Source organism: Phaseolus vulgaris, chromosome 3 (genome assembly GCF_000499845.2).
Source record: "Phaseolus vulgaris cultivar G19833 chromosome 3, P. vulgaris v2.0, whole genome shotgun sequence".
In the NCBI taxonomy this organism is placed as follows: domain Eukaryota; kingdom Viridiplantae; phylum Streptophyta; class Magnoliopsida; order Fabales; family Fabaceae; genus Phaseolus; species Phaseolus vulgaris.
The window spans coordinates 34,114,242-34,129,214 of record NC_023757.2 but is presented as its reverse complement, the minus strand read 5'-3'; the positions used below and the strand labels follow the sequence as shown (position 1 = coordinate 34,129,214).

Sequence of the window (14,973 nt, the reverse complement as noted above, 5' to 3'; positions counted from 1 at the left end):
TGGGAAAGACATTTTGTTCTGGTCAGTAATTGGGTAACATTTGGAGATTTTAAAAGTAGATTCCCAATGTTATTCTCTTTACCTATTCTTAAGGAAGCAAACATATGTGAATGTGGATCAAGGGCTAATGGGGTCTGGGAGTAGAACTTAAGGTGGAGAAGGGGTTTGTTCGTTTGGGAGGAGGATCAAGTAAGTCGCTCTTAGAGACGATTTCTAATGAGAGGATCGAGTCGGAGATAGGGGATAAATGGGTCTGGAAGATAGTGAGACAACAATGTTTTCAGTCAAGTCTGCTTACGGGATTTTAAAGGAAGAAGGAGGAGAGGAAGATTCAAGATTATACAAATCTTTATGGAGGATTAAAGCGTTGCCTTCAGCTCATGTCACAACTTGGAGGGTGATTGAAAACAAGGTAGCTTCCAAGGTAAATCTGGAGAGACGAGGGATACAGATTGAGAGTAATCTTTACAACTTATGCAGGTTATCAGAGGAGTCAACAAATCATCTATTCTTCGGTTGCAGGATTGCTTGGCTAATTTGGAACCTATGTTATGACTGGTTAGGCATAAATTCGGTTGATTTAATCGTTCCCGGGTCACATTTTGAATATTTCAAGATTTTGGATGCACCTAATTCAGTTAATCTTATTGTGGGTAATATTTTGATAGCTTTGGTCAGTGAGATTTAGAGACATAGGAATAATTGTTTGTTTAAAGGAGGAGTAGTTGATCATACTGAAGTACTTTCTCTGGCATAGGTCAAGGTTTGGTCTTAGATTAATTCAAAGATACTGTCAATGAGTTTCTCGTTCTCTGAATGGTGTCTTGAACTTGGTATGTTTTTTTTTATTGGCAATAAAAAATAAATAAATATGAACCACTTCAGGGGTGGTTAAACCCTTATACACGGTACCCAAACACCGGTTCCAGCCTAAAACCTCCAAAACTAACTAAAACAAACCTTGCCCTTACTCGCCTAACAAACTCAAGCGACTAACCTCATACACACCATAGGTTCTAAACACCAATCAGAAAAGGAAAACGAAGCTGTCCGAAAATTTGTAGAGACCCAAGACCAGACCTTTACTTGCACCAAAGCAAATACTTCAAACGCATCAACCACTCCTCTTTTGAAAAATATGTTATTCCTGTGATTCCATAATTCGCTAACCACCCCAACCCAGATTGTGTTCCATACGATATTAATCGTCTTTGAAGAAAGACTCATCCTAAATTGATCAAAGTTAATTTTCGGTTCAATGTGGGACACAAACAGAACCCCAAGCCATCTATAACATAAACACCAAACACGCCGAGCAAAACTGCAATCGAAGAACAAATGTCTGCAAGATTCTTCCTCTTTCCCACACAAACAACACATCGAGCTGTCCACCAGTACCCCTCTTTTACTTAGATTTACCCTAGTAGCAAGCTTGTTCTCCACCAACCTCCAAGCTGTAAGCACTGTAGAGGGTACTGCCTTGCACCTCCACAACTTACAAAAAATCGGAGAAGAATCTGCCTCTTTGTCCTTCCTAACAAGATTGTAGGCAAAATTAACTGAAAAAGATTTGAGACCCCCCTCTTTCCAAATCCAACTATCAGCCTCTCCCGGGACGACCCTAGCCTCAAGCAAAAGCTGACTCAACTGATCCGCCATCGACTTCTCTCGCTCAAAAAACGGTCTTCTCCAAGCTAGCTGCCAAACCCAAACTCCGTTAGACCAAAAACCAAGCTCCGTCAACTTTGCGTCTTTGGTAGAACTAATAGAAAACAATCTTGGGAAGGCATTCTTCAGTGCCTCGCCATTCAACCAACTGTCTTTCCAGAAATAAATATCCTTCCCGTCACCAACTTTCCACTTGAAACCATCTTCAAAGCTTCTCCCTCATCCCTCCGAAGACCACACCTCTTTCAAATCTTTCCACCAAAGAGAGCACCTCCTACCTTTTCCTTCCTCTCCCAAACTTCTCCACCCTCTGTATTTAGAACCCTTGGTATGTATGTACTCAATTTAATGCTAGTGCATTGTTTTATTCTTAAGTTATTAGTGTTGGGAAAGGAAGTAAAAGATTAATCTTTGGGTTTTAGATACGAATGTGGAAAGGAACTTTTATCTTTTATCTTTTATCTTTTATTCTCTGTATGAGGGTTGGACCACCCCTTAAGTGGGCCGATTTAATTTAATTGCTTATTGCCGATAAAAAAAATTGTGAATTAGACAATAAAAAGGAGCATAGTTTGAACATTAAATGCTCTTACATTCGATTAGAATGACTCTAAGTGAACTACAATAATAATAAAAACCACGTGAAAGGGTAAGTAAAGGTCAAGTTGATGCTAGGTAGAAGTGTGGAGGAGTTGGGGCCTGGTCGTTGTTGCATGTGTGGGTTTGCTAGGTTGAGCTTGGGCTAGATAATCTTAAAAGTGTTGGTGGTTGAGTGTGGGTTGCACAATCTCAAAAGGGTTGGTGGTATCTAGGAGTTAACCCTCTCTACTTGTATGGGTTTTAGCGTGGGTTAGACGATCTCAAAGGGGTTGGTGGTAGCTAGGGTTTGGCCCGCGCTACTTGTGTGAGTTTAAGCTTGGACTAGACAATCTAAAAATGGTTAGTAGGAGCTAGGGTTTTGCCCTTGCTACTTGTGAGACTTAGTACCAACTGCATTATTTGTTCCACGATAGATGTGCCTAATATTTTTTCAAATGTCTAAAGATTTTTGTTTTCCCTTTAGAATTCCTAAATGAGTTCCCTCTCCCTTTCATATTTTCATTTTTTGTCTTCGTTGGAGGCTCTCATTTCTTGTCTTTGTTGGTGGCTGTTTGGTGCCTCCATTGTTGTGGTTCATAACTTTTATTGTTGTGGTCCGTAACTTCCACTAATTGGTAGTTCCATTGTTGTGGTTGCAAGACCTAGCTTGGATGACGAAGCTTAGAAGGGTGAGGTGAAGCTTGGAGCTTAACCTGGGTTAATTTTTTTAGTTTTGTTTTTAGGTTTTTATTTTATTTTTGTTTATGTTTAAGTTTCTTCATTATTTCATATGTTTTTGTTTTTCCAGATGTTTTCCAGATCTCCGTTGAAGTTGAGGATCCAATTGAATTTGTGGGGTTTTTTTCCGCAAGATGAACTATTGAATGTGTTTCTTACTTATGCTTTTATGTGTTAAAATATGTGGTTGAGTTGATTGAGAGGTTGGAGAACCACTGTTAGCTATAACTAAGGTAATTTTTAGTTAATTATACACTATAATAATTTTTAGTTTCAGGTGGTGATTTTGGGTTCGAAGAGGATGGTGATTCTGACAACGTCCGTGTTTAACCTAGTCAGGGTTTGACCATCACTATTTACTCCTATGATTTGGTTAGTCAGGGTTTAACCCTATTTTAGTTAGAGTCATCTAAGGCTTGAGCTTAGTTATTAGCTTACTCGTCTCCTTTAACTAGGGTTTGACCCTAACTATTAGCCTCCAAGTCTTCCTTAGCGGCTTGAGCCTCTCTAGGTTTGAGTCAAAAGCTTTTGCCCCTCGTTTTTAGCTTCCACTAAGCGAGGGCTCAACCTAATTTATTAGTTAGGGTCTAGCCTTCGCTATTAGTTTTATCTTAGAAAGGGCTTAATCTACCATGATAGTTGTTAGCCGACCCAAAACAATTAGCTTTCACATTCCTAGTGTCCACTCTCCATGGGACGTTACACTCACGCTAATTTTTACTTAACGTTCATTTTTTACTTTTTACATTCATGTTTGACTCACGTCATTTTTACATTTTTTTTAGTGATCCCTAATATACTCCATTCAATTAATTTATTCTTTATTGATAAAAAAAACTATTTTACAAACAAAATTAAAACTATTTGATGGAATAGATGAAAAAAACAAACTTGGACCCAAAAATATACATTTATTTTAATATGTACGTTTCAACTAGATATAATATTATATATACCTCATATCCTAGTTAATAACTTTGGCGGATGATAAAATTATAGAAGTTGAAGTTTTAGATTTAACAACAGCTAGTGTTGAATAAAATTATCCACCTTTAACTAGAATTTGAGAACCTTCCATCTCGAATGGATATAGACAAATTTTGATATGATAAATAAATAAATAATAAATATAAGACTGGCCTAATGTGGCTAAGAGACAAAAAAAAGAATATTTGTAGATGTAACAAATACAAAATTGTATATTATTACTAATATGTAACTTTGTCCAATGTATTAACATTTTTTAGAGTAAATTTAGTATGGTTGTATAGATAAAGTGAGGCTAGATAGTAACTGAGACTTACTGAGATTGGTTGTAACAATTATCGTAGGTGTTGGTCATTCGGTTGTTTCCTTGCTTTTTAGAATTACTCTTTCATACTTCAAGACTCCTTCCTTAATTCGTTAGCGTTCACATGGGGTTGACCTGCAAAGACTATTTTGACGATCAAGTAAGTACTCTGTGTTCGAAGTGTATATTAAAAACTGATTAAAGTGACTCCTTACTCCACTCTAGAGAGTTTATTTATAACATTGAGTCATGGGCCATCTGAATGATGAATCAAATCTATCACGTATCAGTGTTAGCTGATTTCTAAGATGATTATCCTAATTTCTGAAACATTACCCGAATTTGACGAGGTGTGACCTTGATTTTTAAGAAGTCTTCACAATTGCCTTAATTATTATTTATTATAATTGTGCTTTAAATATGCTTTAGACCGGAGTCACCGAAACCGAGTGAGTCCGGCATTCAACCAATATATTTAGTGTGTTGATTATTCAGTCAACATCTAATATAGTATCTTAATTGTGGAAGGAGGTAATTGATTCCAAGTACGAGGGTTGGAGAAATTTGAGAGCGGGAAGGGGAGGAATCCCTGTGGTGAAAAGATTTAAGGGAGGTGTGGAGCTTAGAAGGGTGGGGTCAGAATTTTGAAGATGTCGTGGCTTGGAAGGTGGGTAATGGGAAGGAAGTTATGTTCTGGGAAGACGATTAGGTGGGTAGGGGGGCGTTGAAAAGTGTTTTCCCGAGACTGTTTTCACTTAGTGTCTCAAAAGCTTCCATGGTGGCAGAGGTAGGGGCTTGGAACAACAATGTTTGGGTTTGGAAGTTTGGTTGGAGAAAGAATCTTTTTGAGTGGGAAAAGAATTTAGTGTGTCTACTGTCTCAAGAAGTTCAGGGTGTGAGCTTGAATTTGGAGAAGGAAGATAGCTGGGAGTGGAAGGAAGGGGAGGAGGTAGGGTATTCGGTTAAAGCTGGATATCTCCGTCTAAGGGGGGTCGAGTAGGGGAGAGAGAGGGGGAGTTTATGAAGTTCTCGAAGTGTAAGGTTGTACCTTCTGCACTTGTTACGACTTGGAGGGTGTTGGAAAATAAGTTGGCTACTAAGGCTAACTTGGAAAAATGTGGGATCACGGTGGTAAGTTCTATGTGTAGTCTTTGCGGGGTGGAGGAGGAATCTCACACTCATCTGTTCTTTGAGTGTAGTTTTGCGTGGCGAGTGTGGAACCTTTGTTGTGCTTGGTTGGGCGTGCAAAGTGTGTTTCATAATGTTCCACACTGCTAAATTTCTCTCAATTTAGGTTGAGCAACGTGTTTGTTTCGGTAAATGAGGTTTGGGGAGTGATTTGGATCGCGGTCGTTAACGAAATCTGGAAACATAGAAACAGAGTAATATTTAGAGGGGGTGTAATAGATGTATTGGAAGTATTCGCTTTGGTGCAACTAAAGGCATGGGCTTGGGTTACTTCCAAGTCGCAGGATGCAATCTTTTCCTTCTCTGATTGGTGTGTTGATCCTTTGATCTGCATGGAGATGATGTTTTGATGGTTTGTTTGGGTATAAGTGTGAGGGTTGTAGGCGGTTCTTTTTGAATTTTTTTAAATATTTAGGTTTGACAGGGTGTGTGTTGTGGAAAAGATTAAAGGTCGTGTGTTTTATCTAAGGGTTGGATCACCCCTAAAGTAACTCACATTTATTCATTGTTTATTGTTGTTAAAAGAATGTGTATCTTAATTAGGTTTTTTTTTTTTTTTTTTAAGGTGAGTGATCATCTTGAACATGATAAATCATCACAGAGTTGAAAATGATTGATCGCAGACTAGATATAAACATAAATAAAATATATTTGATAAGTTGCAAGTTGCAAAAAAGGGAAGGTGAGTTAAAGGAAGAAAGAGTGGTGAGAAAAAGGAAAGGGAATGTGTGTAGGTGGGAGGCACAAAGAGAAGGACAGTGGAACCCACAAGTAGCATAGAGCCTCTGATTTTGAGATGCATAACCACATTCCACCCATTTCTGACTCAAAAAAGTTAGTATGTAGACATTTTTTTAGGAGCTGAAAAGAAGGTCTAGCGTGCATCTTTATACATTTTCCCCACCAATTATCCTCTATATAACATACTATATTCTATTATTTTATATTATATATATTCACTTTTACTCTCACTCTCTTACTCTCATGCATGCATGATATCTTCAGATGGGATGTTCATATGGATTATAAATAAAATACAAGTTTCTCATATTGATATGCTTCGGGATGATTATAACTGTTAAAAATAGAAAAAAAAAATATTTTATTAAAATGTGGGTTAGTACTAGAAGATTATTTTTTTTAAAAGAAATTATAAATTAATACCTTTAACTATGCAGTTGTTAAAAGTAATATTTTTTTTAAAATAACAGTTTTTAAAAAATATAGGATTAAAAAATGATGTAATTTTAAGTACTTCCTTTGAACATAATACAATCACTTTCCCAAGTGTAAACCTTCAAATTTCATTAACTTGATTAACAAATTATTTTAGTAATTGTAAATGTTATTATTGTATTACAAGAAAATCATGAAATAGAAACCAATTTTTAGAAACCAAAATAATTAGTTGGACGGACAACCGCGTAAGATATGACTAAGAGACCATTTTAAAAACTAAAAAAAAATGATTTCTAAATTAGTTTTTATTATTATTAAATAGTTTCTAAATTGATATCTAATTAGCAACCAAGGTGTTAGAGACCAAATTTAGAAACTAAATAATTGGTAGTTAAAACCTTGGTTGCTAATTAGATACCAATTTAGAAACTATTTAACAATAATAGAAACTAATTTAGAAACCATTTTTTTTACTTTCTAAAATGGTCTCTAATTTAGTTACTATTGCAACTAATTATTTTGGTCTTTAAAAATTGGTTTCTATTTCATGATTTTCTTGTAGTATTGGATAGCTAAGCGAAGGCAAATAATTTAATTACATTTTTTAGATAAAATAGTATTTATATTATTACTTTAATTTATTTAATCCTAATTAATTTATTATTTATTAATATTAATCTTTTCTATTTTTCTAAGCTTGAAGTTTTACAAATTTTTGTTTCTATATTATTTGAAATTAATGAACACGTAATTTCCTTTTGTAAGATTTTTTTTATGTATTTTAAAAGTCTTAAATTTTTAATTTATTTTCAAATCAAATAAAACACTCACTAATAAAAATAATACCTTTGTATTAAATTTTAAACATAGTAATATTTTTTATAAATTTATATTTTAAAATGTTAGAGATTTCAAATCAATCAAAAATAAAAGTATTTTATATTATACAAGTGCAAACATATTTTAAAAATTAGTTTTATAAAATTGAGTTAATTTTAAAGTTATCTTTTTTTTAAAAAAATTAAACTATATATGTACAACACCCATATCAAAATTTTATTTAAATTTCAGATTTAACATGTGTTTTCTACATCTGTCTGTACTCCAAAAGCAGCAGAGAAAAATATGTGAAACTCCTCTTTTTCCCTTCCCTTACTGAACCTTTATTCCCTAAAAGCACACACAGTATTTGATAAAAATTCTGTACATCTCCGTGATCGTGACACAGAAACTTGTCTCCTGGTCACAATTGTATTTCATAAGACTGTGTTTTTTTTCATTAATATATGTTATGTTTTTCTCAGTTATACAAAGTCTTAAAATTACATGTTCGCTTTTGTTTTTTATTGCACTATAGGTTTGTGATGTCACACGACACAATGATTAACCTGACATTCAAAAAGGCTTTCGATCATTTACACATCCTTGATTCTCATCCTAGTAATAACTTAATTTGTAATCCATCTTAACCTCAATGCAACTCAAAGATGAACACTTCCGTTGTCATTCAATATTGAAGCATTTATCATCCGACAACAAATTAAGTTTCAAAGTTATTAGATAAATGAATGTTCACAATCATAAGTTTAACAAATTTTCATTAGGATAGATTTTAAATGTTTGAGATAACCAAATAAAATTAGATTAAGGTTGGAATTAAGTGAAGATGAGTGTGTGTGAGAGAGAGAGAGGTGAATATGGAAAGTGAAAGTAGGGTAAAGGATAAAGGAGGAGGAAGCTTTTGTTACTGAAATCTAAGAGAGTGATAAAGCAAATGAGGGAAGTAAAGCAAAGAAAGTGAAAGGGAAAGTGATGAAAGTATGTTCTTTTCTTTCTCTGCTCATCTTTCTATATTGCATGCAAAACGATGAAAACCTAAACCATCATTGCTGCCACTCTCTTTTGTTCACTAATCCCCATAAAAATGCCATGGATCTCTTTCTTTCTTTCTTTCTCTTTGTTTTATCAGAGACACTCCTTTTGCTAAAGAATTCATTCATAAATCAACAAATTAAAGCGGCTGTGTTTAATCACAAAAGCTGTCTAGAATTAAGAATACAAAGATTTGTTGGTGAGAATGATCCAAGATGTCTTTCCATATTGTCTCAACCTTACATATCAATATAATATAAAAAGGCATTATATGGCACCTAATGTATAATTATCAGTTAAGTAACCTTCTCAACCTTCAACCCTTACTTTCCATACATCAATTCTACCTATCTCATGTATAAATATAAATTTAACCTAATATATTCGTATACTATTTTTTTTATGTTGATTTTAATTAAATTTAACCAAAAAACATCTTAAATAACTAATTAGATACTAATTTAAAAATTAGTTTATAAACTTTTATTAATAATAAAAACTACTTTATATATTAATAATTTTTTTTAATTTCTAAATAATATTTAATTTAATTAATATAATGACTAATTAAGTTAATTATTTTTTATTTTTAAAATTAATTATTTTTATGTTTTTTTTATCTATAAATTATTAAAAAAATTCGTTACATAAAAAATGTTTGTATAAAAAAGGAATGTAGACACAGATAAATAACTCTAATTAAATTTAAAAAGTAAAAAACTCAACAATAATAAATTATAAGGCTCTTATATATAGAGAGAACAACGAGAGGTGAAAAACAATGGTAGTAATCATCCACTTATTTGTTCCACCATATATAAATTCATCCTTTTACTTACATGAGTATCCGTTACAAAATAATTCATGGACTTTTTATTTTTATCTTCGAGTACGAATACTCGTGTATATATTTTCCTAAAATATCAAATTTAAATAAAAAAATATTATAACATGCATCCGTTGCAACTATTATATTATGAATTTATAAATTAAAGATTAATAAAAAAAATAATCATTTTAATAATTTTTAATTGTTATACCAATTTAAAAAAAGGTTTAAAAATCCACAAATTTGTATTCTTCTCCCATGAAATATAAAAATATAAATTTCGATATACTTATGAAAAACGTTAAAACATTTAAAATATCTAAAAATTACTCATAGAAATTCAAATAAAATTATACCCTAAAACATAAATATCTAGTACATTATACAACTCATTTAAATTATTTACAGGTATCTATTTTTTTTCTTCTTGTGTGCCAAATTTGATTTGTTGTGTTTAAATTTACAAATTACTTTATTATACTTTCAGCTTGTATCTTAAAATTAATTTATATGCTTTAAGTTTCACTTCCTTCACTTTTTTAATAATAAAACATCTAAGAGTATATTTTAATTCAAGTAAAATATTGTAAACAAAAATAATTAGTTACTAAATTGACTAAATTAGAGATATTTTATAAACTAAAAAAATTAGTTTCTAAATTAATTTTTATTATTGTTAAATAGTTTCTAAATTGATATTTAATTAAGGATCAAGATTTTTCTACCAAATTTAGAATCTAATATTTTTTTAAGTACAAGTTTTTTCCATATTAATATGCTTCTTTTTCAAACAAGAGCAATGAACTACTTATACTGTCATTTTCACTCTTACCTTAAACTCTAGTTAGAAAGACATTCAACAAGAGAACTTAAATGTAGGATTTTTACTTATTCACATAATAAAATTAGCTAAACTAATAACAATTTGTTAATTAGTTAGATGATATATTTCTCGTTTCTAATTTGGGTATCTTTCTTACTAAGTTGAAATGACTAGAACACTTGAATCTAGAAACTTTACATCATTAGGAACTTGAATAACCTAACCTACCACGTATCTGAGAACCAATTTAGACATTACTTACCAAAACTGAACACCTTTAACATGGGGATGTAGCTCAAATGGTAGAGCGCTCGCTTTGCATGCGAGAGGTACAGGGTTCGATCCCCTGCATCTCCAAATTATTATTCTCTTTTTGTTTTTAAATCTTGATTCTGTTTTGTTACAAGCATCAGATGTTGTTAGCTTCTATTTCTTAATTTGAATTTTGTTTTGTTCTTTCATTTTGATGAATCTAATTCCAGAAGTCACAGGGCTCCAATACATCACAATCAACTGGTCCCAAGTCAAAACTATATATTGGCTTTTCTGGTTGTTCTATCTGTATCTGTGCATACGTACACATAACCAAGTAATCCGACCAATAATTCCGATCCAATTGCTTGTTTTTTGCTGCAGTTTTTTTTTTTTTTTTAAATTCCATGATTATCCATTTTATTCACATTTTGTGCTTCTAAATTTCATAAATTTTTTATTTTAAAGGAAGACTTAACGTGGAGAGGAATTAAAAGGGAGATAAACACAATTTTTTAAGACGCTAAAACTTAAATCCTTTTATGCAATGAAGACAGAAGTTACCCTGTTCCCAACCTCTGTGAAAACTTTAACCTTGTAAATTTGTTATTACCCGTGTTTATTGAGCATGCATGTAAATTTATGAATATGGAGTGCCCTATATAATGTTCATGAGTAAGACACAGTCTTATTTATAAAAAAATAAAGCTTTTTTATACTGTATACAGAAAAATAACTATTTATTATTTAAGTATCAAATGAATGTAATGTCAAGTTCTCATCGTTCTATTTATCATTCCAACCACGATTTATATTAAAATATAGTAAAATTTATTCAGAACTAAACTAGTACTAAATACTGAACCAGCTAATTAAGTTCCCAAATTTCTGGCAACAGACGATAATTTTTTAGCAACATTATACTTCGAAACCAAATGAACATCAGCCTAGTGGTTTTATTCTCTTTAGAGTGATCCCTTTTGCAACCTTTAGCTGAGACAGTTAGACAAAAAACAATTATAGCACAAAGATGGTCACACATAAGTGTGAAAATTGATAATGTATAAAAAGTTTTCTCTGGGCTCAGTTGCCCATAACATTGATTGATGGAGAAATTGGCAGGAATCGGGTAGCACTTGAATAACATATATGAGCAAAAAAACACAAGAGAACAAAACAAAACCTATCTACGACATCTATATCTATATAAGGTAACAAAATAGGTCAGGGATGACTCAGAACAAACAAACTCTGCATGTTTGTCTCTGCTGGGTTGAAAATAGACCTTTCAAAAACATCACTTGTTTCTTCAGAAATAATGCATCTGGGTTCGCAGAATGCTGGTTAATGAATAGACCTCTCACTAACTGCTTTCTCTTCTTCAACATAATATTCTATTCATCTAATGTACTCACTGCACATTACTCTACTTTTTCTTAACTTTATAACAATTAAGCGTGCCGTTCACCATGACCATAAACAACATTGCATTTACCTTTTATTTTTCCCTCTCTCATTCACCATTTACACAATTTGATATTGGGGCCACTTGGCCACAACCCTCTCTGTTTCCATGGATGACATTCTTTATCAAATTGAAAAAAAAAAGTGTTCTTCTTTACCTCAACATTTTACTAAAATTTGATATCACGAGGTAAGAAAATAAAATATCACAATGTGAGTGCAAAGAAAGATTCTAAAAATGTGACAGAAGTAGGAAATTATAAACGTTTGAGTTGATATATGTCTATAATAATAGTCTAAAAACTCATGGTGATCTTGGTCTTGGGCCACCCGACGGGTCAGGCTAATCGATATATGACTGACTAAATCTGGGACGGTACATAATTTTCCAACCTTGAGCCGAGCGAGAGGTGAAAAAACTTGTTAAAAACATTTATGGTTAAGTCCGATTGCTTGTTGGATCTATCCTTGAAAAATAATATATTTTTAAACAAGAAAATAGATCTAACTTTTGGCGAGTGATACAAACCACAACAACTAGCAAATAACTAAGGACACATCAAACACTTCACAAAAAGGTCAGTCATTTCAGTATACAAAGTTGGGTTCCACCAAACCTCGAGAAAGCATCAGTAGAAGAAGAACAAGCTATAAACCAAAATATCAAAAGTTCTTCCTTCTGGTCTTTCCACAAGAGAAAAGTTACGTAAATAAATTGTGTGGGTCCAAAATAGAAAAATAGGCTAGAGTAGGTTCACATAGCATAAAAGGGGATATACTTAGCGAAATGGACTTGCACCAAACCCACTTTTTCAATACAGGACACCAAGAATTAGGGTTTTTAACCTACTTTATAGAAGTTATGTCTAAAGGTGCGGTTTTGACCATGGTCAACACCCTAAGCAGCTTCTCTCCCTTGCCTTTTCTACCCTTCAGCCATCTTGTCCACCAAGGCACCCCTTCCTAGGGTGTCATGCCTCATGTATTTTGTCATTGAAATTTGAAGTAAAGAAACTTTACTTGAGTGAATTTGTGAGTCTGAGTACTCCTTTTATATGGGTCTTATCTTGGGTGGGTAATATCCCAAGTGGCGGTTCTGGGTCTTATCTTGGGTGGGTCATATAGTGGCGGTTCTTGCACCACTCATCTTGGGCTCCAAGTGGCGTGACATCTTCCATTCTTCCAAAGCTTTCTTATCCCTTCATATTTTCTCTTTTGCGCCACTCTTACCTCTCATCTTCATTATCTTATCTTCGTTATTTTCGGTCCATATATTGCCATATTCATCTTTTTTCATGTTAGCTTCTGCACCTTCATCATCATAATCACCATATATCTGTGTTTTTCTCTTTGCCCTTCTAAAGTGAACCTTCACACTTACTTAACTTTTTGGTTAAGTTCGTGTCCAGTGGGAATCTTCTTAGAGTTCTCACCTTAAATTGCTAAATAAAAAATCATAAACAAGAGCAACCAATTTAAAATGTGCAATCCTAGAATCAACTCACATAAGCAAGGGTGTAGATTCGGTCAAACAACTTGGCTTTGGGCTAAATCTGAGTTGCTTCGAAGCTACTACAAATCGTAGACTCCCTGGATTCGATGTAGATGTATAAGAGCTTGGTTTTTGTTCAAAGTTACTTTTGATCGGACTGCTCATTTCTGACTATTTTCCAGCTCTTCACCTAAGTGAGGTATTTTTTTCTTTTTTTTAACTGCACCGATCATTCTCGGCACCCCCGGACTCTTCACCTAAGCGAGGATTTTTAAATTGGATCAATCGTTCTCGACATCCCTAGGCTCTTCATCTGAGTGAGAATTTTTAAATTGAACTGATCATTGTCAGCACCACCTGGCTCTTCACCTCAGTAAGGATTTTTAAATTGGACCGATGGTTGTCCACACCCCCAAGGTTCTTCACCTGAGTAAAGATTCTTAAATTGGACCGATCGTTGTCAGCACCCCCAGGCTCTTCACCTGAGTAAGGATTTTTAAATTGGAATGATCACTGTCGGCACCCCCTAAGCTCATCACCTGAGTAAGAATTTTTAAATTGGACCGATCGTTGTCGGCACCCCTAGGCTCTTCACCCGAGTAAGGATTTTTAAATTGGACCGATCTTTGTCGGCACCCCCAAACTCTTCACCTAAGTAAGGATTTTTAAATTTAATTGATTGTTGTCGGGACCCCCAGGCTCTTCACTTGAGAAAGGATTTTTAAATTTGACTTATCATTTTCAACACTTCCTTAAGCTACTGGCACATCAACAATTGTACAACCAATTTCAGATACTATCTAGGCCCCTCTTTGTCCATATATCCAAGGCAATAATGTATCAACACAAATTATGGGATCTCGAATAAATAGCCTTTATTATTGAGTTAGACCAGTATTAAGACTCTATATAGAAGGAATAGGGTAGATATCTTCAGTATATAGTGGGGAATACACCACAGGAAAAGACCAATCACATACTAGCTAAGAATACACTTATTCTTGACAACATTTAATGTTTTAAGTTTGAAATTGTTATCGGCACCTCCCAAGCGCTTTACCTGAGTAAGGATTTTTAGGTGTACCGATTGTTGTCGGCACCCCCCAAGCTCTTCACCTGAGTAATGATTTTTAAATTGGACCGATCAATTTGGGCACCCCCTCAAGCCTCTGCACTAGAGTAAGGATTTTTAAATTGGACCGATCGATGTTAGCACCCCCAGGCTCTTCACTTGAGTAAGAATTTTTAAATTGGACCGATCGATGTCGGCACCCCCCAGCTCTTCACCTGAGTAAGGATTTTTAAATTTGACCGATCGTTGTTGGCAACCCAAGGCTCTTCACCTGAGAAAGGATTTTTAAATTTGACTGATTGTTGTCGGCACCTCCAGGCTCTTCACCTAAGTAAAGATTTTTAAATTGGACCGATCGTTGTCGGCACCCCTCAAGCTCTTCACCTGAGTAAGGATTTTTAAATTCGACCGATCGTTGTCAGCACCCCAAGCTCTTCACCTGAGTAAGGATTTTTAAATTAGACTGATCGTTGTCGGCACCCCCAGGCTCTTCACCTAAGTAAGAATTTTTAATTTGGATTGATCC

At 33.8% G+C, this 14,973-nt stretch overlaps 1 protein-coding gene and 1 non-coding gene across 2 annotated transcripts; both read left to right on the top strand.

Moving 5' to 3' along the window:
- Nucleotides 1-247: 247 nt before the first annotated feature.
- Nucleotides 248-688, top strand: LOC137805573 (uncharacterized). The gene has a single exon (XM_068605516.1). The coding sequence runs from the start codon at nucleotides 248-250 to the stop codon at nucleotides 686-688; it is 441 nt and encodes a 146-aa protein (XP_068461617.1).
- Nucleotides 689-10,451: 9,763 nt separating this feature from the next.
- Nucleotides 10,452-10,524, top strand: TRNAA-UGC (transfer RNA alanine (anticodon UGC)). Its single transcript has one exon. It is a non-coding gene; the product is annotated as a tRNA-Ala (tRNA).
- Nucleotides 10,525-14,973: the final 4,449 nt, after the last annotated feature.